The sequence below is a fragment of the Microtus pennsylvanicus genome, chromosome 21 (assembly GCF_037038515.1).
Source record: "Microtus pennsylvanicus isolate mMicPen1 chromosome 21, mMicPen1.hap1, whole genome shotgun sequence".
In the NCBI taxonomy this organism is placed as follows: Eukaryota; Metazoa; Chordata; class Mammalia; order Rodentia; family Cricetidae; genus Microtus; species Microtus pennsylvanicus.
The window spans coordinates 26,549,138-26,576,792 of NC_134599.1; the positions used below are offsets into that span (position 1 = coordinate 26,549,138).

Here is a 27,655-nt window from a genome sequence, read left to right on the forward strand (position 1 = left end):
AATAGAAAACTTGTTGTCAAAAAAAGAGCTAAGGTCATAGAAAAATCCCTAACCACATCTTCACTTTGTAAATCCAAACTCTGTAAATAATGGGCCAGAGTGAAGTCAAAGTTTTGATAATTCTGATGTTCCTACTTATATCTCTTTACATTGACAGGGATCTTCATTACAGGCAAGAGGCCTCACTTATAAATAAAAAGCCACTTAAAACACTTATGCATAAGGACTGTGATCAGCAGTCACAAACCCTTGGGAACCATCAGAGATTCACCTGGTAAAAAATAAAGAACCTGAAGAGAGATATGGAAAACATAACAGAAAATTATTTTAAAATATTGTGTCTTTTCCTATTGATAATTTAATTTAATCTTAAAGTAAGTAAAATTAGAATATTCTTACTTTTTGGCTGGGGCTGTTTTCTGCAGATTCCACATTTTCAGTGTATGGTCTTCTGACGCTGTTATTAAAACAGGCTCGGTGGGGTGGAAAGCAAGGGCTCGGATGCCATCAAAGTGACTTCTTAATGTAAACTTAGGGTTCCACGTCTTCCTCAAGGCATCTTTATTATTTGCTATCTATTAAAGAAACAAAAAATCAAGTTGGGATAGCTGATTCTCAACAAAATATATCTTTTTTTTTAAAGACGTATTTATTATGTATACAGTGTTCTGCCTGCAGGTATCCCTGCATGGCCAGAAGAGGGCACCAGATCTCACTACAGATTGTAGTGAGCCACCATGTAGTTGCTGGGAACACATAACAGCGATTTTTCTTGAGGTTAAAAATGTGAGATTGCATTAGAAGGAAGTCAAAGTCCCATTAGCTACTGGGTAAAGTCTTCGTGGTTTAGGCAAACAGGACAAAAATATGTAATGGGAACTTCTGCTTCTAGTCATTATAGACTAGGTAATTTGTACAACCTTTGTTGGAAGAATAAGTAGAAAAGAGGTAAGCATACATATGTGAAGAAATTAGGGCTATCGAGCGGAGCCCGCACTGCAGGATGAACTGAAGAGGCAGGACAAATGCTGTTGGTAAGACATAACTTATCACAGGCGCCTAAACAAAAACACAGCACACACTTTGCAATGGGAAAGAGAATTCCAATGCATATGCTATACTGACCCCCAGATCTAGGCAAAGCCTCCAACTTTAATCTCCAGGTTATTTAGAAAATGCCAGCTAATTTTTATATCTATCTTTGCAAAATGTGAAATTAAAACTAAACCAAGATCCATACTTGTGAAAAAGTTCTTAACCTCTGACATCTTTTTCTGTAAATTTAATTTTCAAACATAGTAATGGCATAAAAAAGAAAACTGCTACTTACATCATAAGCTAGTGAGTCTGCTTCATTGGCCACTGTGAGGCCTGCCAATTCTCCAAGCCCCAGTTCACTTTCAAGGGCTTCATCTGCTCCCATGATAAATGACTTCCCAGAAGAAGGCGGAAATGTCAGTGCTTCCACTGAGGGGAGACAGAGCCGAGTTACACATCTACACACTTCACAGCTATTCTTGCTTGCTTGTATTACCTTTCTGATAAGAGAACATGTACATCTTAGTTTGTTCTACTTTTGTTTTCGGAGCCTAGGCTGGCCCAGAACGAAGGCAATTCTCTTGCCTTGGCCTCCTAAGTGCTGGAATTACAGGCCTGAGGGCTATGTACCTAACAGTAATCTTACATTACTGTTAGGCAATTCTCTAAACAGTGAAATTACTTGAGTAGAAAAATCTTAAAGACTGCTTTTTCATATATTATCCTGCTAATAGCATCATCTAATTAGAAAAGTAAAACAGAAACAAATTTGATAATTTATTGTCCTTTCCTGGATCATTATATAGAAAATGGCGTAATTATAGTAAATTTTCTATTTGATATTTCAAGCTAATTTCTCAAATAATGCCTATCAATGACAAAGTATATTAAGAAGTAGTATTTGCTATATGTCGAACACTATTGATCTCATTCAAAACAAAACTGTAATTCTGTCACTTCAAATATTGCAGACATTTCAAAATGAAAACTATACAATGCGCTTCTCTGAGGAAAATTAATATACAATGTTGGAAGTTGTGATTACCTCTGAGCGTGAAACAAGTGACCAGTGGTGAAAGAGGTCACACAGGATGCTACCCCTTGGTAACGCGCTGGCTCCTGATCTGGGGGTGATGGCTAATTCTGATGTGTGATTACTTAATGAGCTGCTCCCATTTGTACACATGCCTTCTATCATTTAAAGATGTTTTAAAGTCCATTTCAGAACTTTAATAGATGCCTACTGTGCTTTGAGATGGAGTTTTACTGTGTAATCAACTTGAACTTCTTACTTTGTAACTTTGAACACAGCACTTCAATCTTTCCAACCAGTATCACTGAAGGGCCAGTAAAAAGCAAAATGCTAAATTAAGGTTTTATAAAAGAAAACTATTCCAAAAAGGCTCCAGAGCTTGCCTTTCTTCATTGATGAGAAACATTTAAGATGAATTTAGCAAGTCAAAGGATTTGCTAAAGAGATGTTATCTTTTAACAAAGAAGTGAGTTAATTATATCAAGTACAGCAGACTTAAAAGTTGTTTTTCAGTGCTACAGTTAATCATGTTTATTAATAGGTACTTGTTGAACATATTAAATCATAGTTATTTGCTCTTAAAAACAGAAGTGGTCTGGGTGTGGTGGTGCACACCTTTAAACCCAGCACTCTGGAGGCAGAGGCAGGTGAACCTCAAGACCAGCCTGGTCTACGTAATGAGCTCAAATTAGCCAGGGATAAACAGTGACAAAGACCTAGTACCAGTAACAGAAACTCAAAATTTTGGTCAGAAATAAAAGAAAATCACTGTCAGAATAAAACAATACAAAGTAAACCATTATCGAGCCACATGTACACAGAAGTGGCATTGATAAAAATGGGCTTCAGCTGTGTATTATCTATGTGTGTCTAGGTATTCAGCAGGTGTTCTTTGTTTCTTACGTTTTTCATTTCTAACGTTTTCATACAAATGACCTTGTCCCTGAAACAGAGGCTCCTGAGACTGATCACAGCATGGGTTAGTGGTAACTAATATTCTAGAAAGTCTAGTCAGTGGTCAGAAGAGAAAGCAACAGAGACATCACATCTCTAAGTGGGTGGGCATCTTGTTCTCTCTGGCCTCAGAAGTTAAGAAACAGGTTACAGTGCTTTGGGTAACTAAACACTGCAGCCCCTAATTAGATTTTAGAACACTAACTGGAATTCAAATACTACACCAAGTATGGAAGCTTTTCCTGAGAGCTGGGTAAAGATTCTTTAGTGACAGGCAATTAAATATTTAAGCAATAGTCTCTCCCACACTCTTCAACCCTAAAGCAGGGGACAGAACCTAGCTCTGCTTGATAGGGAAATGCTCTATCACCAAGTGACATTCCAACCGTGGACTTTTTTCATATTTATATGCCATAGAATTGTACTGTGGAAAAGCTAGTAACATTCCCCCCCCCCCAAAAAAAAACTCAGGAGAAAGGATTTTATTTTAAATCTAAAGTATAATATATAGCACTAAGGCTGAGCTTGAAAATGATCAATATATGATTTTATACTAAAACAAGATAGAACTATTCTACACGATGGCTGTAACTATCATGTTAAAAATACATGCAAGTGGATAAGGACTTTTAAAAGGAAACAAGGAAACATGGGAAGCAGAAAATATGAAAGCGGGAGGTTTTCCTTCCATTTTGTTGTTGCTTTGAGACAGGGTCTCACTATGCAGCCCTTAGCTGCACAGAACTTGCTCTGTAGATTGGGTTGACCTCAAACTCTCAGGAGGCTGGTTTTCTCGGCCTCTGAATACTAGGACTAAAGCATGTGGTCACCATGATGTCCGGGGTCCCTTCATTTTTTAAATCAACAAATTAAGCATGCTGACCTTTTTCTCCACTTCATTTCTGTTTATTCAGAATATCTAATACATCATAACATCAAGTTCATTATCTAAAAATGATGAGGCATATTATTGTGAATTCTTTTATTAAATTATAACTATAGGTTTTGACATGGATAGTCCCAGAAAATCTCATAAACTGTTGTCATTCTGAGACTCCTTCAACCATAGTAAATCAGATGACAATTTGCCCATATGTCAAAAGATGTTTTTTATTTATTCACAGTTCGTGAGTTTAAGGAAAGAAGCATCAAATCCAAAAAAAAGTAATGATTAAGTAATGAAGAAAATGTGAGCAGATATGTTTAAGGTTTTTAAAAGTCAATGCAATAACAACACAATTTTTTAGCTTGGTGTAAACTTTGTAACAAAAAAAATATAATTGAATTACTATTCTGTGTGGATTGCTTAAAAAATATAATTACTTAACAAAATCTTGTACAATGGCGTTAAGTTTAAAATAAATGTATTGGTCACATATTAGGGACAAACTCGTGAAAATAACATGAACTTTGGTATCAGCTTTCAAATGCAAAGGCAGTAATAACTATAAACTTAACCTTGGGCAAATCGCTGTTCAGGTAACTGGTTATCTTTAAGCTCTACCTTAAAACTGCATGCCATCCATCATAGGTGTGAGTGGACAGAACTTCAGACTTGCAGCATTATGGTGCCTTTCGAAGTGAACATTTAGTACCAATTTTCAGACTCAATTTTCTCAGCCTTGGAACGGGGCAAGTCTGTTACTACTCTGTTATCAGTGGTTATTCTAAACCAGAAACTAAGATACCCCTTCCCCCAAATCACAGACGAAGCTGGAGTCAACCCCCACTGACTGAAGAAAGTGGCTGTGTGCAGACAGAGTAAACTCTAAAGCGCCAGTCCTGGCTATGGTCCAGGTGCTCACCTTCATCGGCCCTGCTGATCTCCTGCTCAGGAAGCCTGGAGCTGCTGGGTCTGGAAGGGGAGCCAACAGATGGCTGCAATGAGGGAAGTTCATCAACATCTCTCAAATTAGCAAGCATATCTTGTAGTTTTGACCTATTGGGCCCTAGCCAAAAAAGGGGGAGGGCAGGGGAGAAAAAAAAGAGAAAACAGAATCACTCATTTCATAAAAATTGTACAGTAAGCTTTTTCACATCTGCCAACATTCACCTTTAAAACGTCCTACTAGATTGATCAATTAGGAGCAGCTATTTTTGAAATTTTCAAATTTTAAGAGTTTATTATTTCTGGAAAAGAGTTATACTTAACTACATATTTTTTTTTGTAAATTAAGTTAATAGAATCACTACATGAAAAAAGAATGTCATGTCCAGTATGTACCATTAAAAGTCATACTTATCTACAACAAAACCAGTGACTATCGGTCTAAATGAAGACAGACAAGCAGAGATCAGGAACCAAATGTGAGCTCAACTGAACAATACACTCCTGCTGTTTAAATTAAGTTACATTCATTGCCTTACATTCTGCAGCTATGGACCCCAAAGTGAAGTCTCATGCCCTGTTGGTCACTTACCTGGGCTTTGATTCTTCATTCTCCCACATCCCTGTTTTGACTGTTTTATATAGGATAGAGGCTGAAACAGATCTTCGGTAGTTTTTCCTGTTACAAGTTTAATTAAGAATGGGAAAATCTTACCCATAGTCCGTTATGGTATTTGCTATACCAGCAAAGAATACAACTATTTCTAAGCAATTCTAAGGAATTCCTAGAAAAGTTTAAGACAGTATGACTGGAGTACACCATTTGACTGGATATACTTACACTAGACCAATTAAAAACAACAAGTTTACAGTGGGTAGCAGCTCGATTAAAAAGTGTATCTGGTAGCTTATAAACTAATGTTCTGTATAACAATGCACAGCTTTACTTCATTCTTCTCATTATCACAGCTCTTCACTTGTCCTCATACTACTGTTTTAACATAATAACAAGTGAGAACGGTAAAATGTGGGGGCCTTAGTCTACATGCCTTATCTTCATGTAAGACATTCGAATTTCTCCCCCATAGAATTAACACTTCTTTACTTAAAAAGCCCATGTGCTATATATTTAAATATGCAATCCCTAGGTGTAAAGAATCCAATTGCTTCTGTTTAAAGGAATACTATTCCAGTCAAATGGTGCAGTTTTAGATCTGAAGGGCTAAATTCTACCCACAATGTAAGAGTAGATGAGTTGGCAACCTTTCCAATTAAAAGATCTTTTCATAGTGCAAGACACTCATTGTATAACATAATGTCCCAAAGAAATATACCAACACTGATTTAATCTGGAAGCCATTTCTAATGTATGATATACAAATTTTCCTCAACATTTTAGTTTAACTGGCTCGAAAATGGTTCTAAAAGTCATAGCAATTCATGTCAATATATTTTTTAAGTTTAAAGTTTTTAGAATATTTGAAAAATGGGATGAAGCGGTTTTGTTTTAATGTTAATCTTTCTTGTTCTGATTTTATCTAGTTTGAGATAACACTTTCAGTAATTGTGAAAACTGTGTTAACATCAGTAATGGACATAGACTTTTCATTGAATTAACAATTTAAAAATTCTAAGATTTTCAGTAAATATCTAACTGTTTTAATGGTAATTAGCAGATTGTAAAACAATGTCTGCCAGGAATGACTGGTCTTGATATGTTTTGCCATAATTAAAAAGTAACAAGGGAATGCAGTATTTCCTTCCAATCTTTTGCTAACTTATAATTCCGTTTCTCACTAAATTTAGATTTTAATCTCATTTTGTACTATTTTCACATCTCAAAGAATGAAATTCCTATTGTGGTGTACGAGGTCCTTCTGTTTATGTGTTGTTTTCGCTGGTTAATGAATAAAGAAACTGTCTTGGCCTTTTGATAGGACGGAACGTAGGTAGGCAGGGAAAACAGAACTGAATGCTGGGAGGAAGAAGGGCAGAGTCAGAGATGCCATGGATCCTCCGCCTGAGACGGACGCCTGTTAGAATCTTGTAGGTAAGCCACAGCCATGTGACAATACACAGATTAATAGAAATGGGTTAAATTAAGATGTAAGAATTAGCCAATAAGAAACTAGAGCTAATGGGCCAAGCAGTCTTAATGAATACAGTTTCTGTGATTATTTCGTGTGTAAGCTAGCTGGGTGGACGGGATGAACAAGCAGGCCCTCTCCTTGCAACACTATTGCCATAAAAGAGGAAAGCCATGTTTATCATCTCAGTGAGTAGAAGCACAAGAAGTAGTTTAATCTTATTCTCCCACAAAAGTGCGTTGTTTTGTTTTTGAAATGAGGTCTCCTATATCCTGGGGCGGCCTCTAACTCTTTAGTAGCTAAATATGACCTTGAACTCCTGGGCCTCCTGCCTCTACCTCGAGTGCTGGGACTACAGACACAAGTCACTACACCCAGTTTAGGAAGTTCCAGTGATGAGCCCAAGGCTTTGTGCATGCATTCTAGGGAGACACTCTGCCAACTGAGCTACACTGCAGCCACGAAAAGGCTGTTGAAGAATATTTTTATCAAGGTTTTGTGAGGATTTATATTTCCATTTTATATACTTAACTAGATCTATTAAAAAGTTTTTCATTTGCATAATGAGTTATATGATCCACAGGGCTATAAATTTGATTTTGGCTTCTGCTTCTGATATGGTATACATTTTATTGAAAAGGGAAAAAAAGGTAACTGGTAATACTGCTATTAATAAAGCTGGGTAAAACATTTACATTAGAAAACAGACTCATTTAAGTTATATGTCTGACTGTGTGCCCTGTACAGCATATAGAGACAATAGCAAATGAATTTCATGTTGTGAACACATACTATTCAGGGGCAGAAATTAACTTCTTTCTTGTCTCAAGATCTGAAAGTATAAGCAGGAACTTTGGTAGACTGCCGGCAAATTGAGTTTAAATAAGATTTATAAATTGGCATTGGAAATAAACACCCTTGTGACTGAGCACACAGACCTTCAAAGGCCAACTCATTCCTATGTTCAAATTCACAGGCCGGCATTCGCATGAGGTTTACACTTTTGTTAAAATTCCATATTTACATATGATTTTTGTTTAATTCACAGTCACTGCCACTTAATTTCAACCCCCGAGGGATGGCAAAAGGAAAGAAATCAGGAGCAGAAAAGAAAAGAGTAAGTAGTTTTAGGAAAACATTGGAAAAAAAAAAAGAAACCTTGGAAGCTTGGAAGACATCAAGATGCAGACTTCATAGTTTATAGATACAATGTTTTCCACTTACTCTTCACCCCTTTCTTCCCCTTTCTCTCCTTTTTGTACTGCTCCTTCAGTTTGGTAATTACTCCCTGGTCCACATTCCAGGCTTCAGGCACGAGACACTGATCTTCCTTTTCTAAACAGAGTGAGACAAACAGTCTTTCTTCAATAAAATACCAAATACTCTAAATCAATATCTGAAAGACACAATGATTTTCTTCACAATACCACTTACCAAAAAAAGAAAAGCCATTTTTATATTCAGATAGGTGACAGACAAAATGTAACACCTAACAAAGGTCAATTCAATTTTCTAATTGACAAAACATTTCTCTTAAAAAAAGACAGAAAAAATAAATCTAGATATTTCATTAAGTCCAGGCGTGTTATAATCATTTTCAATGTATTTCATATCATATGTATACAGTGATAGAAGACTATTATTAAAAGACTACACGGAATCATCTTAAATGGTCTTTTCAAGAGTTCCAGCCAGGGAAATAGTTATTAGTCATAGACAGAGAGGCTTCCTCCTGCAGCAGCTGAGAACAAATACAGAGACCCACAGCCAGACATAAGCAGAGAGTGAGAGCCTTGAAACACTCAGCCCTAAATAAGATGTTTCCATCAAATCCCTCCCCTCCAGGCTGAGGGAACCCTGCATAAGAGGAAGCTGAAAGAGTGTAAGAGCCAGAGGGGATGGAGAACACCAAGAAAACAAGGTCCTCCACACCAACAGATCAAAGCACAGGGTCTGCACAGGTCTGCACCAGGTCCTCTGCATGCATGCATATGTGTGTGTGTATGTGTGTGTTTCTATAGGACTCCTGAGTGTATGAGCAATCACTATGCCTTCTTTGAGCTTTTTTCCTTCTCTTTGTCTTGTCCGACCCAGATGTGTTAGTTTTGTTTTATATTATTATATTTTATTAAGATATAAATCCTTTTTAAAAAGATAATTATCCAAAACAAGAAAAGAAAGAAAAAAGAGGTTTATGCTTTAGGCAGGTGCTACTGATTTTATGAACAATGCTAGATCCAGTGAGTACCAAAGGAGCAGAAGTCTTTACCTACAAGACTCAAGACATGGAAAGTACTTGATCAATCTATTTGCTGAATTAACATTGGGATTACCTGAAATAAATAAGAATAAAAAAAATCTATTTTTAAAGTAATTTAAGTTTCAATCCAGTTTAGTAAAGTATCTGGTTAGATAGCTGATGTAATATTAATCAGTAGTAGGAAGAGTCTATTCTTCCAGAAGGACTAGCCAATTTAAAAAATGATGATTTTGGGGGGCCAATGACATGGCTCAGAGGTCAAGAGCACTGGTTGCTTTTCCAGAGGTCCTGAGTTCAATTCCCAGGAACGACATAGTGGCTCACAACCATCTCTAGTAGAATCTGATACCTTCTTCTGGCATAAAGGCATGCATGCAGATAGAGCACTCATAAACATAAAATAAATAAATCTTTTTAAAAATGCTAATATTTGCCAAGTCTTTCAAAATTTTTATTTAATTATTTGAGTGTGTGTATGTGTGTGCGCACATGTGTGTGCATATGTGCGTGTGTCCTATTCCCAAGAGTTGTAGCACACACGTGGGGTCAGATGACTATTTGCAGGAGTAGGTTCTCTTCTTCTACTATGTAGGTTCGAGGGACCAAACTCAGGCTGTCGGGTTTGGCAGCAAGCAGTTTTGCTTACTAAGTCACCCTGGTAGTCTTAAAGACAGAACAATGAACTGGTTGCTCTTAAATCTTGAAATAATTTTATCTGTTAAAGGGAAAAATTGGTCTTCTTATAGTCTCAAGGGACTCATTAAGAACAACACTCACTACTGTAATCTTAGCTGTCCTGGAATTCACTATATGCCCAGGTTGGCCTTGAACTCACAGAAATCCACCTGCTTCTGCCTCCCAAGTTCTGGAATTCAAGTTGTACATCATCATGCCTGGCAGTTAAAAAATTCTTTTCTTTAAAAAAAAATGAATAAGTCAAGGCCAGGAGCTGGACTGACGGCTCAGAGAGGTTAAGAGCACTTACTGCTCTAGCAGAGGACTGCAGCTTGACTATCAACACCACATGGATAGATCACAACCATCTGCAACTCCGGTTTCAGGGGCTCTGACGCTCTCTTCTCACTTCCTCGGGCACCAGGCATGTACATGGTACACAGACATACGTGCCGGCAAAATACTCATACAGATAAAATAAAATAAATCTAAAGACAAAAGTTTAGATAAGATTCAAGGCCCAAATCTCCTATCAACTGAGAGTGTCTACTTACACTCACTAACTGACCTAGCACACGATCACACTGAATTAAAGTGTACACACACTGGCGCACAGCTAGTACCACTGGGCTGTGGCTCTTTGGTTAGAGAGTTAGTTATATGAGGGAGAATCCAGCTGCCTTTGCAGAAAAGCCAGTACCAGGTGTGCCTGCAACAAGACTAGCAAGGAAAGACAGTCCTATCTGTGCTGAAGACCTCACCGGGCACAGTGCAATGCTAGCCCAGCTCCTGCACTTGGGAAACTGTTACCTAAAACACCTAAGTAATGAGAAATAAGCTCAGGCAGAGAAGGCAGAGCACAGACCTGCATGTTCTCCTTTATTTTCAAACTTTGGCATAATCTATAAAAACCTAAAGAAGCATAGAAACCATAATTTTCTAACATAATTTGTTTTATGTAGACAATGTGAGACATAAGAAAAATAAATTCCTCTATTACATCTTCATACTCAAGTTTCCCCCAAAATCTAGATCAGCAGGTTCTGTTTGTCTGAAAAGAAAGCAAATTAGCCCGTTTTAATTCAAATTCTTTTCATACCATATTCCTTATATTTAAAGGAGGAGGAGGAGACAACAGTTACATAATCTTCCTCACAGGAAACCACACAACCTGGACAATCACTGGTGCGCAGCATTTCAGAATCACACTGGTTCCAAAACATCACCCGCCTGGCAAAGCATGAATTCGCGGCATTCATCAGACCTGACTGGACACAGGATGCTTCCTTACCCCAGTCTGTCCCATCGCCTGCACTTCTCGATTCGCTGTCTCCGTCCTCTGCTGTGGCAAGGAAGTCGAACTCCTTCAGAGCTTCCTTAGTGTCTCCATCTTCACTGGTGTCAGGCAACGCTTTCTTCCGAACAATCTAAGGGGGGGAGGGGGGGACGGGACATGTCAAATTAAAATTATTAGTCAACACTACTCATTTAACTTAAACAAAAGAGACACTATCCCCTTGTAATCAAGTAAGCAAAGCAACTATTTCCTTCGGAATGTATTTGCTATATTAAAAAAAGAAAAATTGCCAATACTTTAAGCAGTAAAAAACACATTGTATCCCCCCATACAGGGTTTCTATGTAGCACATTGTATTTTTTAAAAACAAACATTGTACATGTTAAAGCCGTAATTTAAACTTTGTTCAAGGGTATGATTACTTAAACTAATATAGATAGATATAGATCTAAATGGATAAGTAAAATTTGTACTTAAATTACACACATTCATGTTATAAGAACAATTAAACTAACATTCCTTAGATACAGTCTGTGCAGTCTTCAGACATTCTGAACTAACCCAAACAAGAGACATTCTTTAACTGTGAAATGTTTCCTGACTATAGCCATGATAACTCAATATAACTACAATATACCCACACAAAACCCATGTCACAACTACAAACTCAGAAATGAATGTCTTAGGAATAGAAACACTGTAAGGTTCCTACATTATTTCTACTGTCCTCGACTTCTCTAACAGCTCTGTTTTACTTCCTGTTGTACTATGTATCCCTGGGTAGTCCTGAAGCTGAGCTGCTCCTGACTCCACAACACTGGGATGAGACGCATGCACCATGTGCCCAGCGTAGATCTACACACATTCAGTTCCCCCTAAAACACTGAATATGCAGAATGATATAACTCAGACTTGTACGAAACCACAAATCCAGTAGTTTTAAAGGGTAAACCTAATAGGGAGGGTTGAGCCCAACATGCCTGTGCTCTGTGGCAGTCTTCATTATCTTTGTGTATATAGGAACTAAACAGGAAAAATCATGAGGTATTTAATGAGGCTGTAATTCTCTGCTTAGAGTTATTACTTAAGTATTACTCTAAAATCAAGAAATAGTACTTATAGTACTTCTCAACCTAACAATTAGCAAACCCATTAAACACAAATAAAAATAAAAAATAACAAAACCCATAAGACAACCATAGCAGATTCTGAACAGAGAGCCCATATTAAGAGATTGCTCAGCAATTAAGAGCACTGGCTACTTTTCTAGAGGTCCTGAGTTCAATTTCCAGCACCCACATGATGACTAACTATAACTCCAGATCCATGGATTCCAATGCCCTCTTCTGGCCTGGCCTCCATGGACAGAAGAGCACACGCATGGATGCTCAAAAAAACGAACAGGCAAGCTATCCACACACATAAAATAAAAAACAGAATTAAAAAACAAACAACAAAAAAACAAAAAAAAAAAGGAGGCACCACCAACAGGCTACCCTACCCTCACAATTCCACATATAAATGCACCAGTTACTTCTAAAGGTTTCATGTCTCCGTCTCTGTTAGGGGACCAGCTTGCTTCAGAGGAGCCATCACTAGCCTCAAGATGAAGAGTTCTTGTTCTCACTGCCTAACAAAGGGGACAGAGAAAATCCAGAAGTAGCAACCAGAACGTCAGACATCTCAATGTCTTATATGTCTTAGCTGTCTCAGAGTATTTGGGGCTCTAGTTATTACTAAACATAGTATTAAGTCACAAAAGCAATTCGTAGGACAGACATGTTTCTAGACCTTAAACAAAATGAGACAGGCACCAAGTGTATCACCGTCATTACAGATCATGCCTATCAAGTCTCATTTTCAATAAACAAACTGAAGTCCTGTGTTTTCTTATGTATTTCTTAGGTATAAAGAAAAAAGAACTGTGGCTGCCAAATGAATATATGATCAGTAAATAGAAAGGGATAAAATCTGTAATAGTAATCCTTCCCTTCCCTACACAGGAAATTCCCCACTTAAGAAATTAAGGAGAAATGAATAGCAATGGAGACGATCACAGAAACGCACAACTGTATACAACACAGAGATCAACAGCTTGAGGGGAATCCAGTCCCAGTGGGTACATCCACATCACAGCTCCTGCATCTATGGCAGCTGGGGTAGGAACTGTAGGAAACAGAATACTAGCAAGCCCACTGTGAAGCAGATGAAGCAGTCTGTCCTAGAAATAGCTGCAGACTAGACAAGAACAATAGCAATGACATAGGACATGTTAACATGAAAGGGGGGAATTTTGCCAAGTTCCACCCCAGAAACAACTGTAACTGCTGGGAGGAGAATTAACCTCTCCCAGGGATGAGCCCCCTTACTGGTTGCTCACTGCAGAGTGGTCAACTCTGAAACCACATATATACAAACAACAAAAAGAGATCCAAGCTGTGTTTATATATATAGCGTGATACATATGCAGACATACACATACATGCATACATTTATGTAACAATAACAATTAAAGAGAGGGTACTGAAAACATAAACAAGGATAAAAAAAGAAATGAGTTATAGGCTAGACTGAGTTTCAAGCAGGTTAGAAAAAAAGACAACTCTGAAAATCACTAGAATCCTAGAGATCCTAATATGAAAAATCAGTATTCCTCAATTACTAAGACAACACCTAACACTTCCTAATTCCGTTGCTGTTTCCTCATTCTTGAATAAGGCAATTGTTTCAGCAGAAACTATCTCTTACACCGAAAAAAATAACATCTTAAAGCATGTACAATTTCAGGATCCTAACTCTTCTAAGGTGATGAGGATGATATGCTGATGACGTAATGAGGGAAGAGGTTGAACAAAAGATGAAAATGTTCTAGATGGCAACACAAGGAACATGCAAACCCTGAAATCAAGCAGAAAGAAAGAGCAGAGTGTGCGGCCAGAGACATCATGTACAACAGCCTAAATGCAGTCAACGGTACCTAAGAGCCATATTCTCTCACTTCAAATTAAACCTTTTTTTAAAAAAAAAAAATTAAACTTAAAAACAAAACAAAACAGTGTCTCTCTGTGTAGTCTTGGCTGTCCTAGAGCTCACTGTGTAGACCAGCGTGGCCAAGAACTCATAGAGATCCTCTTGCCTGTCTCCAGAGTGCTGCGAGCCTCACTTTAAAATGTTTTAAAAACCTACTTGTTCTATGAGCATGTTAACAGGACAAATTTCAATCAATTTCTCTGTATAGAATTTAATTCATTTCCTAAGTCATGCTTACCATTCTATATAGTGAAAGCTTTTAAGAATCCTTCTGACATGCACCTGTCAGGCTGTGCCTAACATGAAAATCTACACAACACAATGTAAAACTTAATAAAACTGTTAAGAAAAATAGCCAGTTGTTTAAATTTAGTTTTCTTCTTGGGCTGCTGTGTTGCATTTGCCTAGTAAACACAAGACTTGGGTTCAATGCCTAGCATGGGATGAAGATGAAGGAGAAAAGTATTTAAATGTGGCGAATGGGTAAGTCTGTTTCCAACAGATGCACCTTCACACATACTCATAATAGCCTATGGTCTGTGCTAACTAGAATGTCACCAATACTTAAGAATATTATTACATAAAAAGAAATAAAATGGTTAGGAACTAAGAAAGCAAATGGTTAGGCTACTGTTAGAAATTTTTAATCTAATCATTTAACACACTTTTAAAGTCAATTTATTTAGATTGATATAATTACCAACAAAGAAACATAACACGAGTTATTTGCTACTAGGCAATGAATAAAGTTTTTTTAAATAGGAAAATGGTATCTCAAAACAATCATCACACCAAAAACCATAAGGAACCATACAACTTCAGGTAATTAAGACAAAGAAAAAGTGACAGACATTTAGGCCAGCACATACTATTATAACTTGTTTAGTGAAGGGAACTTTGTATTCAAATGTATCTATGACAGGGCTAGGATCAGCACTGTAAATGATTACTGCACTGAGAAAAGGCACACGCCTGGCTGAACAGTGAAGCATGTCTTCATCCCTTACTTTAAAGAGGAGAAAGGGGAAGCAGTGAAAGGAGAAAAAGAAATAAGGGGGGAAAAAGGAGGAGGGAAGAGACTAGAGAAAGAAGGAACAGCAACTTAGAGACACTTCTTACTGTAGGAAATGTATGGTTAAGTCAATAAACTTTAATAAAGATGGAATAAAAACACCTAGGAATTCTAAACAACTCAAGAAAGACATGGGGGAATTCCTGAAATCTGCAGAAATTGTCTGTGCAGCAGCTCTCCTAAGAGACAAAAACTACAAGTCTCAGAGCTGATGACAGCTGCCGTCAGGCACCACCATGTGTCCGTCAGTTCTCCCGTCATAATTATCAACACCAGGGCATTGCTACAACATGCAGCATTCAGTATCTCTGCACTTTTATGCAGATGCTGCCTTGTCTAATGAGTAAACAAAAGGTCTGAGTAGTCTATGGGAAAGATTCTATACTAAAAATATTATTGAAATTAAAGTCAGTAATAAAAACACTTTATTCGCCCTAAATTCGTGAAAAGAATTTAAGTACTCAAGATGTAAAGGACATGGGCTTTTTAACATATGCATTATGGCACGTAACATATTGGAAAATGAGTTCTCTAACTCACTGTTGAAGTATCAATGACACTTTTCTCTCTTCCATCAATGTCTTCGTCCTCGTCTTCATCACTGAAATCTGCAGCTGCATTTTCAAGGAATTTGAAGTTGTCCAGCACAGAAGCAGAATCCGTTAACTCGGATTTTCTGGTTTAAAACATGTACAACCATACTCAGGTAATCTTTCAAAACGTCACCATAAAAATTAACTACTGGCAGACTTTGGTAACTTATATTATATGTGACCCCCTAACTATAATATGACCTACACTGTTTCCCATCTATTACATTTCTGTGGATTAATTGAAACAGTAAAACAAGAAGTATTCAAAGCCAGGCGGTGGTGGCGCACGCCTTTAATCCCAGCACTCGGGAGGCAGAGGTAGGCGGATCTCTGTGAGTTCGAGGCCAGCCTGGTCTACAAGAGCTAGTTCCAGGACAGGCTCCTAAAGCCACAGAGAAACCCTGTCTCGAAAAACCAAAAAGAAAAAAAGAAGTATGCAAGCACTTCAGTCATCTTCAATCACAGCTGGCCAGAAGAGCGGCCCTGAGTTCCCTTCTGAGCGAGCAGATTATCTTCATGTTAATATAATCATATATATTGTTTTAAGTAGCTCTGCCTCCATCTTTCTCTAGCCTTTCTCCTCTGTAACTCTTCTTTGACCTCTAATATAAGTATCCATAACTATATAACAAATCTACTGACTTAGAAGGGAAAAATACAACTAATTCATAGCATGCACATCTTGTGTGTCTCTAAGGAGAATTGTGTTGCAATTTTAAAAGGTCCAAAGGCATTTTATTTATAATTTTTTTTTATTTTGGACCTTCATCTAATTCCATATTTTTATATTTCAAACAACAGGAAATGGTTTCCCAAAGAAATGTACAGAGTTCAATCAACCATTCTTTTATCCTAAATATGTATCAAGACAAAGTCAACACAGACTTAGACATTCACAGAATCTTTGGGTTTTTTTTTAATTCAGTGAAGATTTATGACAAATTTCTCTAATAAAGAATAATTCTATTAAACTATTTATGTTCATTTAAGTAAAATTATGTCTATGCTCTGTGGTCTGAAACAAAAATCAAACAGTTCAAATAATTTTTGAATTTTTATAATCTATTCAAATTATATGTATATTTGTGTATATACATATATATTTAAAATAGCTATTTTATATCAAAGATAAGATAAGGTACAATACTGTGTTATACACGAAATGATTAAGAAGATATTTACTTTCTGATTTCTGTTTCACCAATAAAACATCATTACATATCTGTATTTAATTGGAACATCTTTTATGAGATTCTAACAGTGGTTAACAAAGCTTCAAGATACTAAAATTTGTTAAATACCTCAATTTAAAGCAAATAAAATACCTTAAACAAAAATTATGTTCCTGAATTAAAATAATCATAATAAAGGTTTCTAACTAATTGAAACTTTTTTATTATAACATTTAATTAACTAAACTTATTACTAAGTCACCATTAAAAGTTCGATGCCTTCCACACCAAAACTATTCAATAAAAACTGAAGTTATAGCTAAAACAATTTCCAGTTAAAATACTCACCCAATCATTGCTGTCTCCTTAACTTCAGCCTCTGTGCCATTTATAGCCGAGTCCTGGTTCTTGTCATCTTCCCTGTCAGTGACGTCACTTGAAAAGCCCAACAATGCTCGCACTCTTTTGGATTTCACATCTAGAATAGTGTCTGTGTAGCCAACCTCCTGGAGGTACCTGCACAAAGACGTTCCTTACAATTCAGTCACACAGGAATTAGCATTGTAAACCTTAAAACGTAAATAAAAGTATTTCTTCAAACTCACTGACTACATAGGGATCAACAGAACAGTACTATGTTAGTAAGACTTGTTAATAATATTCCAGCTGCAGATGGGGCTGCCTCTTGCAGTACCAGCCTCTACAGTCACTGAGAAAAACTGAAGAAGTATACAATAACACTATTCATTTATCCTAAGAAGAAACTGTTCTTCAGTGTGTTTCAGAGCACACTTTCTTCTTTAGGAAGAATAGAACAATCTCCTCCCAAACTCTACCATCACTATTTTACAATAATGGCTCCAGTTGTTTTTAGCATTTCTTATGTGAAGTGTCATTAACTGAAATCTGGAGAGAATGTTTCTAATCTAACTGGTTTCTTTCCAGAACATAGAAAAGGATAACATTTTTCATAAGTCACTTGTAGAAGAGACATTTCTGTCTTGAGAAACTCTAAAACAAAATAGACAATTAAATTGTGGGGCATGAGGTATACAGACTCGTATCAGTGTGTGTAGTTCCAGGGAGTCAGAGGCACAGTAAAAAGAGCATAGCGTATGCGGTCATATCTAGGTCTTAAGCCCGTTTCGGCCACTTCCATGTGCAGCCTTAGTTTTGTTAAACTGTTTCTATTCTCATCAACGAGTCCTACTACCACCCATAATTTATACAAAAGCGACCAAGAGTCCTAACGTCAACTGTTGATAATAATTTGTTTTAAAAGACCAAAAGTGGTAGTGGTGGAACCAGAACAAAGGAAATGACATGGATATCACAACAGATGACACACGTTTATTTATATAGTGGGTGTGCATTCTACCAAAGGAAACATGAAAACAAAAGTTGACAAGACAGTTTAAATTCAGCTTACTTCAGGTTTTCATTTTTTTATAGCTACGAGAGCTGAAAGGCACCTCACAAAGCTATGTGATCAATACATCTTATTAAATCAAGATTTCACTTTTCAGTTCCATTCAGTATCTACAGAAAAGTCTTGATTTCAAAATTTGAATAAATTTCTACTTATTGAATTGAATCAGATGTTTTTGAAAACTACTATAATAAAATAAGACATAGATTTTAGGCTTGTTCATGAGCATGAATGTACCACGTGAGTGCCTGGTGTCTGCAGCAATCAGAACAGCACATCAGATGCCCTGGGACTGCCGTTACGAACGGTGCTGAATCACCATATGGGTTACGGAAACCAAACCAGGGCCTCTGAAAAAGTAGTCAGTGCTTGAAACTAATGGGCCATCTCCAGGCCATTTTTCTTAATAATTAATATTTGGTATGTACCTCACTTTGGCAAAAACACTAAATCACAAATTCCTGTTTACAAAACCCATTAAGTTACCTAGGCTAGCCTTCAATATGTAATATTCCTTCCTGAGCCTCCTCAACTGTGTTGGCGACAGGTGTGTGCTATTGAGGAGGTTCAGGAAGGAATATTACAAATGCAAGACTAGCCTAGGCAACTTAACGAGTGCATGTCAATAAAGACATGAGTAAACAAGCAAACAGGAGGTCAGTGTGGCTCAGAAGTAGATCAGTTGTGAGGCTTGGCAACGACAGAACCAAAATATCACAGTACCAAAAATAAATTTAAAAGGACAATACATGTCATAGTTAAGACTAAAGCGAGAAGAGTAACCAAAATCCACTTACTAGTTTAATTCTTTTTCTAACTTTGCCTAGATAAAAGACAAGCATGAAATATTGTAATGTTCTCTTTCTAGACTCAAAAGTAATGGATGGCATTAATCTACTTTGAAAATCTGAGAAATAAACTACTAATAAGCCGTTCTAAAAGTCCAAGACAGAACAAATTTTCTTTTATTTTGGCATACATCAGTACACCAGTTTCCAAGACTACAGATCTAGTCTTCGACTTGACATCAGGACCTCTGTAGACCCCTAGTTATGCATTTAGGAGAAAGTAGATGTTAGGCAGCACCTGCAAAATTCAGGGATCCAAGGAGTTCTTCAGTGTAGTGAGAAGGCTTGTACCACAAATATATATGGGAATCCTTACTGGTTTGTAGTGAAATGTCTATGCTTAGAGAGCTGATGAAATGAGAATAATAATGACACAGAATTCTTGTAACTACACAAATTCCAACAGTGAGGGGAAAATGTAAATATGAAAAACAAATAGTAAATCAATTAAGCTTTTTAAAACCTACCTTACTATTTACTACTCTGAGCTGTGGTATAATACAAGGGAAACTTAATGAGTTAAAAATAAAAACAAGGGGGCTGAGAGATGGCTTCGAGGTTAAGAGCACTGGCTGTTCTCCTAGAGGTCCTGAGTTCAATTTCAGGCAACCACATGGTGGCTCACAACCATCTATAGTGAGATCTGGTGCCCTCTCCTCTTCTGGCATGAAGACATACATGCAGGCAGAACACCGTATACCGAATAAATAAATAAATCTTTGAAAAAAATACAAACAAAAGAGCATGAAAAAATTTTCCCACTTTTATCAAGTTGTGCGTTTACCCTTCAGTACTTACTGTCTGAGTAGCTGACGGCCTTGTTTCCACATCAACTGGCTGTTTTGCTGCGGCTGCACCTCTGTTTCATTGCCTTCATCTAGAGAATATTATAATGTAATTGACGTATTTGACATGTTTAGGCAACCCAATTCATAAACAGTGTCCAATAAACATTATAAGATTAAGAATACAAAAACTGTAACTTATAAGAGTTATGTTTTAGGCCAATATAAACTTTTTAACTCAAATCTTAGTAATAAAAAACTCTGTATGATTAAGTATCTCTATTGAGTTCTCTTTAGAGCAACAGAATTAAGAATAAAGACATTTTTTTCTTTCATTTTTCACTAGCCTGAGAATTTTCTTCCTGTGAGAAGTAAATAGAAATATTATAAATCCTAGAAGTGGTAAAAGTAAAGTAAACAAAACCCCCAAACAGTCTGATACATACACAAAGAAATTATCTCAGAGCCAGGCGGTGGTGGCGGCACATACTTTTAGTCCCAGTACTTGGGAGGCAGAGGCAGATGTTTAAGAGCTGAAGTTAGAGGCCAGTCTGGTTCAGAGTGAGTTCCAGGATAGCCAGGACTACACAGAGTAACCCTGTCTCAAAACAAAGCAAAATAAAACAAAATGAACAAAGGAACGAATGAAAGAAATGATCTCAGCTAGGGATATGATGTGGTTCCGTGGGTAAAATGCTGGCCAGAAACACTAAAGCATGCATGGGCTCTACCCCAAGCACTGCATGTAACCAGGAATGCTAAAGCATGCATGGGCTCTACCCCAAGCACTGCATGTAACCAGGAATGCTAAAGCATGCATGGGCTCTACCCCAAGCACTGCATGTAACCAGGAATGCTAAAGCATGCATGGGCTCTATCTCAAGCACTGCATGTAACCAGGAATGCTAAAGCATGCATGGGCTCTATCTCAAGCACTGCATGTAACCAGGAATGCTAAAGCATGCATGGGCTCTATCTCAAGCACTGCATGTAACCAGGAATGCTAAAGCATGCATGGGCTCTATCTCAAGCACTGCATGTAACCAGGCACGGTAGCACACGTTTACAATCTACACTTGGGAGGTGGAGACAGGAAGATCAAAAGTTGAAGCCCAGCCTGGGTTCTCAATATCTTAATTGCTAAGCCATCTACCGAACCCCAATAAAATTCTTTTATGCACAGTAACTAGACCTTTGTACTACTAAACAGCTCTATAAATTCTATGGTGGAGGGAACTAAAATAATTGAAACACACATGGCAGTGTTTAATCAAAGCACTGCAATAAACACACTGCTTTGAATCAGATACTACATACCTATGATAGTCTTTTGAAAATTGCCTATTTTTTCTTTTTTAATGGTGTTTTGCTGGAGCTTCAGGGTGATGGTTCAATCAGTAAAGCACTTGCTACATAAACATGTAACTCTGAGTTAAGTCCTAGCACTCACATTTACAAAAGTAAAATTATTTAAAAAGCAAAACAAGGGGCTGGAAAGGTGGCTCAGTGGTTAAGAGCACTGTTGCTCTTCCAGAGGTCCTGAGTTCAATTCCCAGCACCCACATGGTGGCTACAACCATCTATAATAGGATCTGATGCCCTCTCTGGCATGCTGAACACACATACATAATACATAAATAAATTTTAAAAATTTAAAAAAAACAAAACAAAAAACCAGTCTGTGTCTATAATCCCACCACTGGGGAAACTGGAGACAGAGAGGTACCTGAGGTTTACTGGTCAGGCAGTCTGTCTAGCTGATCTGGGAGCGACAGGCTCTCAGAATGAAGAACTCTGCCTACAGGACCCTAGCTGAGCACACCAGCAGACAGGCCCCGTCGTAGGGCTGCCAACCTGTTCAGCCCACCACTCGGCCTTGGGCCCTTCCAGTTGCTTACACTAACTAGCTCCCCTGGGTTCTGTCCTCTCAGGCTCCTCCAACTAAAGACAATGGAAATTTTTTTAAAAAATGAATAAAACTCACAGGTTATTGAAATACCACATGAAGACTTAATCTATGAATTATAGACATAAGAGAAAGAGAAAGAAAATAATTCCAGGTCAAAGGCGTTAAACACATCTTCAATAAAATCCCAGACACCCATTCAGTACAAGGAGTACTGAATTCAGTACAAACAAGACCTGAGAAGAACTCCCCACACTAAATATGCATGGGGAAAGGGGAGGGGTGTTAAAAATTAAAGAAATAAAATCCAAGCTTCCATATAGAGCAGGCCCATGAGAATAAAGCTGACTTCTTGGTGGGAACTTTGTGACTAACAACCGGCCTACAGCGAATACAAGGAACACTCTGGGATGAACAGGAGGATGAGCATACTCAAGAGGCTAATAGGAAAAAGATTAATGATGACAGTTTAACAGGTAAGCCAAGTAAGACTGCTACACACTACAAAATCAGCAACGACAGCGATTAAGACCTACCTTCCAATAACAGTTCCAAGTACCAGGGCCCTCAAACCACCGATTAAAAGATACAACTATATAAGAACCAACTGTCCTAGAAAACAGGGTCCACCTTTCTCTTGTCTACAAGAAATACACCTCATGCTCAAGGATAGATACTGAGTGAACAGATCCAAAGAAGGTAACTACAACCAAATGCACCAGGAAACAAGAAGATATATCACTACTCTAATACCTGACAAATGGACATCAGCCAAAACTAATCAGAGAAAGTAAAGAAGGCCACTTCCTTCTATCAAGATAACAACCCACAGACCACATTATAATTGTAGGCATTTAAGCACCAAATCCAGGGCATCCTAATTCATGAAATACTAGTAAACATTAAGCCAGATTTAACCACAATAAAGTAATGATAGGTCACTTCAATGGCCAGTTTTACAAATGGGCAGGTTTCCACACGAAAAATAAAGAGAAACATTAAAGTTAAATGTCATCAAGTACAAAATGGACTTAACAGACATCTACAGAATTTTCTGCCCAAACCTTATAGAATTCCTCTCAACAGCCCATGGAAGTTTCTCTAAAACAGAAATGTTCTGGCACACGAGGCAAATCTCAACAAATCAGAAAAATTGAAATAACTCCATGTATTCTCTCTGACCACAATGCAATAAAGCTTGATAACATAACAAAGAAAACACACAAAGTAAGGGAGACTAAAAGCACAGTAAGTATGGAGCTAGTGTGCTGTACAGACCTGAGTCCCAGGTCTTGGAGGCAGAGGCAGGCAGATCTTTGTGAGTGAGACCTGCATGGTCTACATGCAGCGGCTACATAGTGAGACCCTGATGAAACAAAACAGGACAAAGCAAAGTAAGACAAGACAGTATTAAATGATGAATGGACCGATGAAGAATGAAGAAAGGAAAAAAGTCCTTGGAATGAAATGAAATGAAAACACAATATACCAAAACCCCTGAGATAAAATGAAAGCAAACCGAAGAGGGAAACGTATAGCTTTAAATACCTCAAATAGGTGACGACTTATGCTGGAGAGGATGTGGGGAAAAGAGAACACTACTGCATTGCTGGTGGGAATGCAAGCTGGTACAACCCCTTTGGGTGTCAATGTGGTGATTTCTCAGAAAATTAGGAAACAACCTTCCTCAAGACCCAGTAATACCACTTTTGGGTATATATCCAAAGGATGCTCAATCGTGCCACAAGGGCATGTGCTCAGCCATGTTCATAGCAGCTTTGTTTGTCATAGCCAGAACCTGGAAACAACCTAAATGTCTCTTGACCGAAGAATGGATGAGGAAAATGTGGTTCATTTACACAATGGAGTACTACACAGCAGAAAAAAATAACGACACCCTGAATTGAAAATGGATGGAGCTAGAAAGCATTATTTTGAGTGAGGTAACCCAGATACAGAGAGACAATTATCACATGTATTCACTCATAGGTGGTTTTTTAAACATAATGCAAAGAAAGCCAGCCTACAAACCACAATCCCAGAAAACTTAGACAACAATGAGGACACTAAGAGAGACATACATAGATCTAATCTACATGGGAAGTAGAAAAAGACAAGATCTCCTGAGTAAATTGGGAGCATGGGGACCTTGCAGGAGGGTTAATGTGGGGAGGGGAGAGGCAGGGAGGGGAGCAGAGAAAACTGTAGAGCTCAATAAATATCAATAAAAAACTGAAATTAATGAGACACACACATTTATATAAAATAGATCAACATATTTTAAGGTAACTGTCCTAAATTAGGCTAGAGTGACATCACTGATGATACTACATTTCTTAAGTAGATCATTATTTATACAGATAACATATTTTTTAAATGTTGTGATTATAAGAAATCATAAACTGAATATTCTATTATTTCTTCCATGGTTTTGAAGAGCAAATAACTATCAAAAGCTATGTGTGATGAGAAGGGATTGTTTATTCAACTGAACAAATAAGGGTATTTTTGTCCTGCAGTTGCTATGGACAAAAATACTAAAATTCAGAGTAACTGCCTCATTGGTGATCGTGACTGATATATAATGACTGAAATATAATGACTTGATAACATACTAAAAGAAAATACACTGGCTACCACCCACAATGCCTTGCTTTATATAAAACAATGAATGCTAGTTTCAGCTGGATATATATTAAAGTTTTGCTATAGGTCCCCATTTATGATTTATGAATGAAATTCATGCCAAAGAAAAGTTCAGTTTAGGTTGAGATCACTCTATAATTTGTCTCTGGTTTCTCTGCTTTTTCTAACAAATTTTCATTCTACCCTATGATATTCTACAGGAAAAAACAAACTTGGCAATCATCCTTCAAACATATAGATCATTAAACCTGATCAAAATAGACAGAAGTACACCATTGCATATGCTGCTGTTCTTTAAATGCATAGAGACTTTTCATAAGGCATTAACAAGATTATACATGCAATGGGGTAAAAAGAAAAAGAAGAGTACCTTTTAATTAACAATGTGTTACCAAGGTGCGGAAAGACACATTTTGATGGAAATGATCATGGAAGGAATTTTAACATATCTTATTGAACCAATGAGGATGAGGGGCACCTATATATACTCTAAGACTTAGAAAACAGAGACAGGAGAAGACCAGAGATTGACTCAGTTACATAGGAAGTATGAGGGCAACTGCATGATAGTCATCTATAAATAAATAAATACATAATGATTATAAAATAAATAAAATTTTGCATAAGTTTAAAACTAAAAGACACAATACCTCAAATAGGAATAAAAAAGCAGAAAGAGGGACTGGAGAAGTGGCTCGGCAGTTGGGAGCGTGCACTGCTCTTGCAGAGGATCCAGAGTTCAGTTCCCAGCATGCACATCAGCTGGCTCACAACCACTTGTAACTCCAGCTCTACGTGTCCTATGACCTGCTCTGGCCTCTACAGAAACTACACTCAAGTTCACGTGTTCATATATATCATACACACAATTTAAAATGAAAAAATAAGAAAAGAATAAGAACCCAAATAAATACTTTAAAATGCACTTCAATAGTTTGAAAAGAAAAAAAAAACCAAAGAAATAGGTGGAAAGAAATTATCAAAACCGGAGCAGAAATAAATGAAACGGAAAAAGTGTAAAGAATGAAAGAAATGATGAGCTAGGACCTTGAAAAGAAAAAGAGGACTGACAGCCCTGAGCTGAATTAGCTGAAGACATAGAAAACTCAAATTAATAAAATCAGAGGTCAACCGAGAGACAACAGATAACTAAGAATTTGGGAAAACCTTAAGAACATACTTGAAATATTCTGGGATGTAAAGTGAGACCATTAGAATCCACTTTGGAAAGCTTCTCCATTGTACTCAAATGTGGAAAATAGGAAGAATATGAATTTCTGAGTTCTGGTAAGCCTGAGTTCACTCCATTTACCACATCATTTCATGACTGGTTAACCTCAGGAAAATTCTCCAACTTCGTGACTTTTAGTTTTGCATAGATAAAATGAGAATAACAATATCTTCACTAAATGATTAAAGTTAATGAAGCTCTTAAAATTACAGGTAGGGATTTTAATAAATGACATACAAATGATTGCTAATACCTCCACTATTTGAATAAGAATTGCATCTGAAATAGGACAGAAGTTATGTATGGTAATAACTTTGGTACAATTTTCCTCACTCTTCATTTACATCTGCTAATGAACATACCCTGTGCTCCACTAAGTAAGAAAATTCACCTAAGGAGTCAAGTTTGTTTGCTTTTTGCTGCTGGTAGTACTGAGGACTGAACGTAGGGCCTAGTACAGGCTAAGCTGCATCCCCAGCCCACTGAGGCATCATGGGTAAGAGATTCGCCAATTCCCTTATGCTCAGAGAAGAAACTTCATGTTTCCATAGTTCTGCTCTTCAACGGGATTTCCGAACAGCATGCACTTTGGTATTCTCATGCCAAACGTGTCGGTTAATGCAAGGAAGACACACTAAGAAATGGCTGGTGCAGCCACCCCATGAACCTTCTACTATATGTAAAACATAGGCAGAACACGGTGAACTAAAAAAGGGATGGGGAAAAGTGCTACAAAATGATCTCATGACACGAAATTATTAGTTTCCAAAAACAAGACAACAAAAATAACATGCAAATAGATGCTAACTTATAGTTTCAAATTTTTCTACAAAATATTAGATTTAACTTAAACTGCCGTTATAAGCAGCTTACCAGAATCATAGCTTGGAGGCTTCATGTCCCCCTGATTCAGTTCTGTCCCGTACTTCAACTTGTGGTATTTGGCTCTAATAAAGAAATGAGAAAATACAAACCATGTTAAAATAACTTAAAGAAGCTTTAAGATATGTAAAAAAAAAGTTATAAGTGTGCAACAGTCCCAGTTAAACATGCCTAGAACTTTCAAAGGCGCTGAGATTTCCATGGTGTCAAAGTTGTAACAACAACAACAAAAGAAAAACTTGCCGTTTTGGTTGTTGAATCACCAACTGCCGTTATAACGAAGCAAACAAAGGGATAATACTAGGAATAAAAAATTTTATTTTATACCTAGGATGAACCACATAAATTCTAGTTTCTGTTGTATTCAAATTTTCTTAATGATTTTAAGCTGAATTATATCAATTAAAAAAAGAGGCCTTTACTATACAATTTAATTTGTTAAAACTAGCCTGTCTCAATACTTGGGTTTATCTTAAAAGGAAACATTATCTATATTGTTATGTGCCTTACTTGGTACTTACAATTCTCCAAATATTCTTATGGTGAGCAATCAGAACATGGCAAAACCCGGATGAAGGCAATGAGATAGCCTAGCAGTAGTGGTTAACATGTACTTTATCTTTAGTCAGAAAAAAAAAACATAATTAAGAAGACTGTCTAATTTCTTTTTAAAGTTAGCAGAGTATTATTATTTTCAGCTAACTGGACTAGTCATCTAATGTAACCATCTCAGATCAAGACAAATGAAACAAAAAAAATTATCCACATAAGAAAAATTTTTTAAGATTAAATAAAAATAACACATATGCTTAATATATTTGTATATTTTAACTCTTCTCTACAAGATGAAGGGTTTTTGTGAACAAATATTTGTAAATTAAGATAAACA

General features: G+C 37.1%; 1 protein-coding gene across 2 annotated transcripts in view; it reads right to left on the minus strand.

The window, feature by feature from the left end:
• The window catches only part of Strn (striatin), a 90,949-nt gene that overhangs the window by 11,876 nt on the left and 51,418 nt on the right, over positions 1 to 27,655 (minus strand). The window contains exons 3-12 of one of the 2 annotated variants that reach the window (XM_075955694.1): positions 26,758 to 26,831; positions 20,115 to 20,193; positions 17,388 to 17,555; positions 15,815 to 15,950; positions 11,167 to 11,302; positions 8,165 to 8,275; positions 5,446 to 5,532; positions 4,831 to 4,974; positions 1,331 to 1,467; positions 400 to 575 (exon numbers count right to left, since the gene is read on the minus strand). In XM_075955694.1, coding sequence (XP_075811809.1) covers positions 400 to 575; positions 1,331 to 1,467; positions 4,831 to 4,974; positions 5,446 to 5,532; positions 8,165 to 8,275; positions 11,167 to 11,302; positions 15,815 to 15,950; positions 17,388 to 17,555; positions 20,115 to 20,193; positions 26,758 to 26,831 — 1,248 coding nt within the window. The remainder of the gene's footprint in view (positions 1 to 399; positions 576 to 1,330; positions 1,468 to 4,830; positions 4,975 to 5,445; positions 5,533 to 8,164; positions 8,276 to 11,166; positions 11,303 to 15,814; positions 15,951 to 17,387; positions 17,556 to 20,114; positions 20,194 to 26,757; positions 26,832 to 27,655) is intronic. The other variant, XM_075955695.1, reaches the window with a different exon arrangement.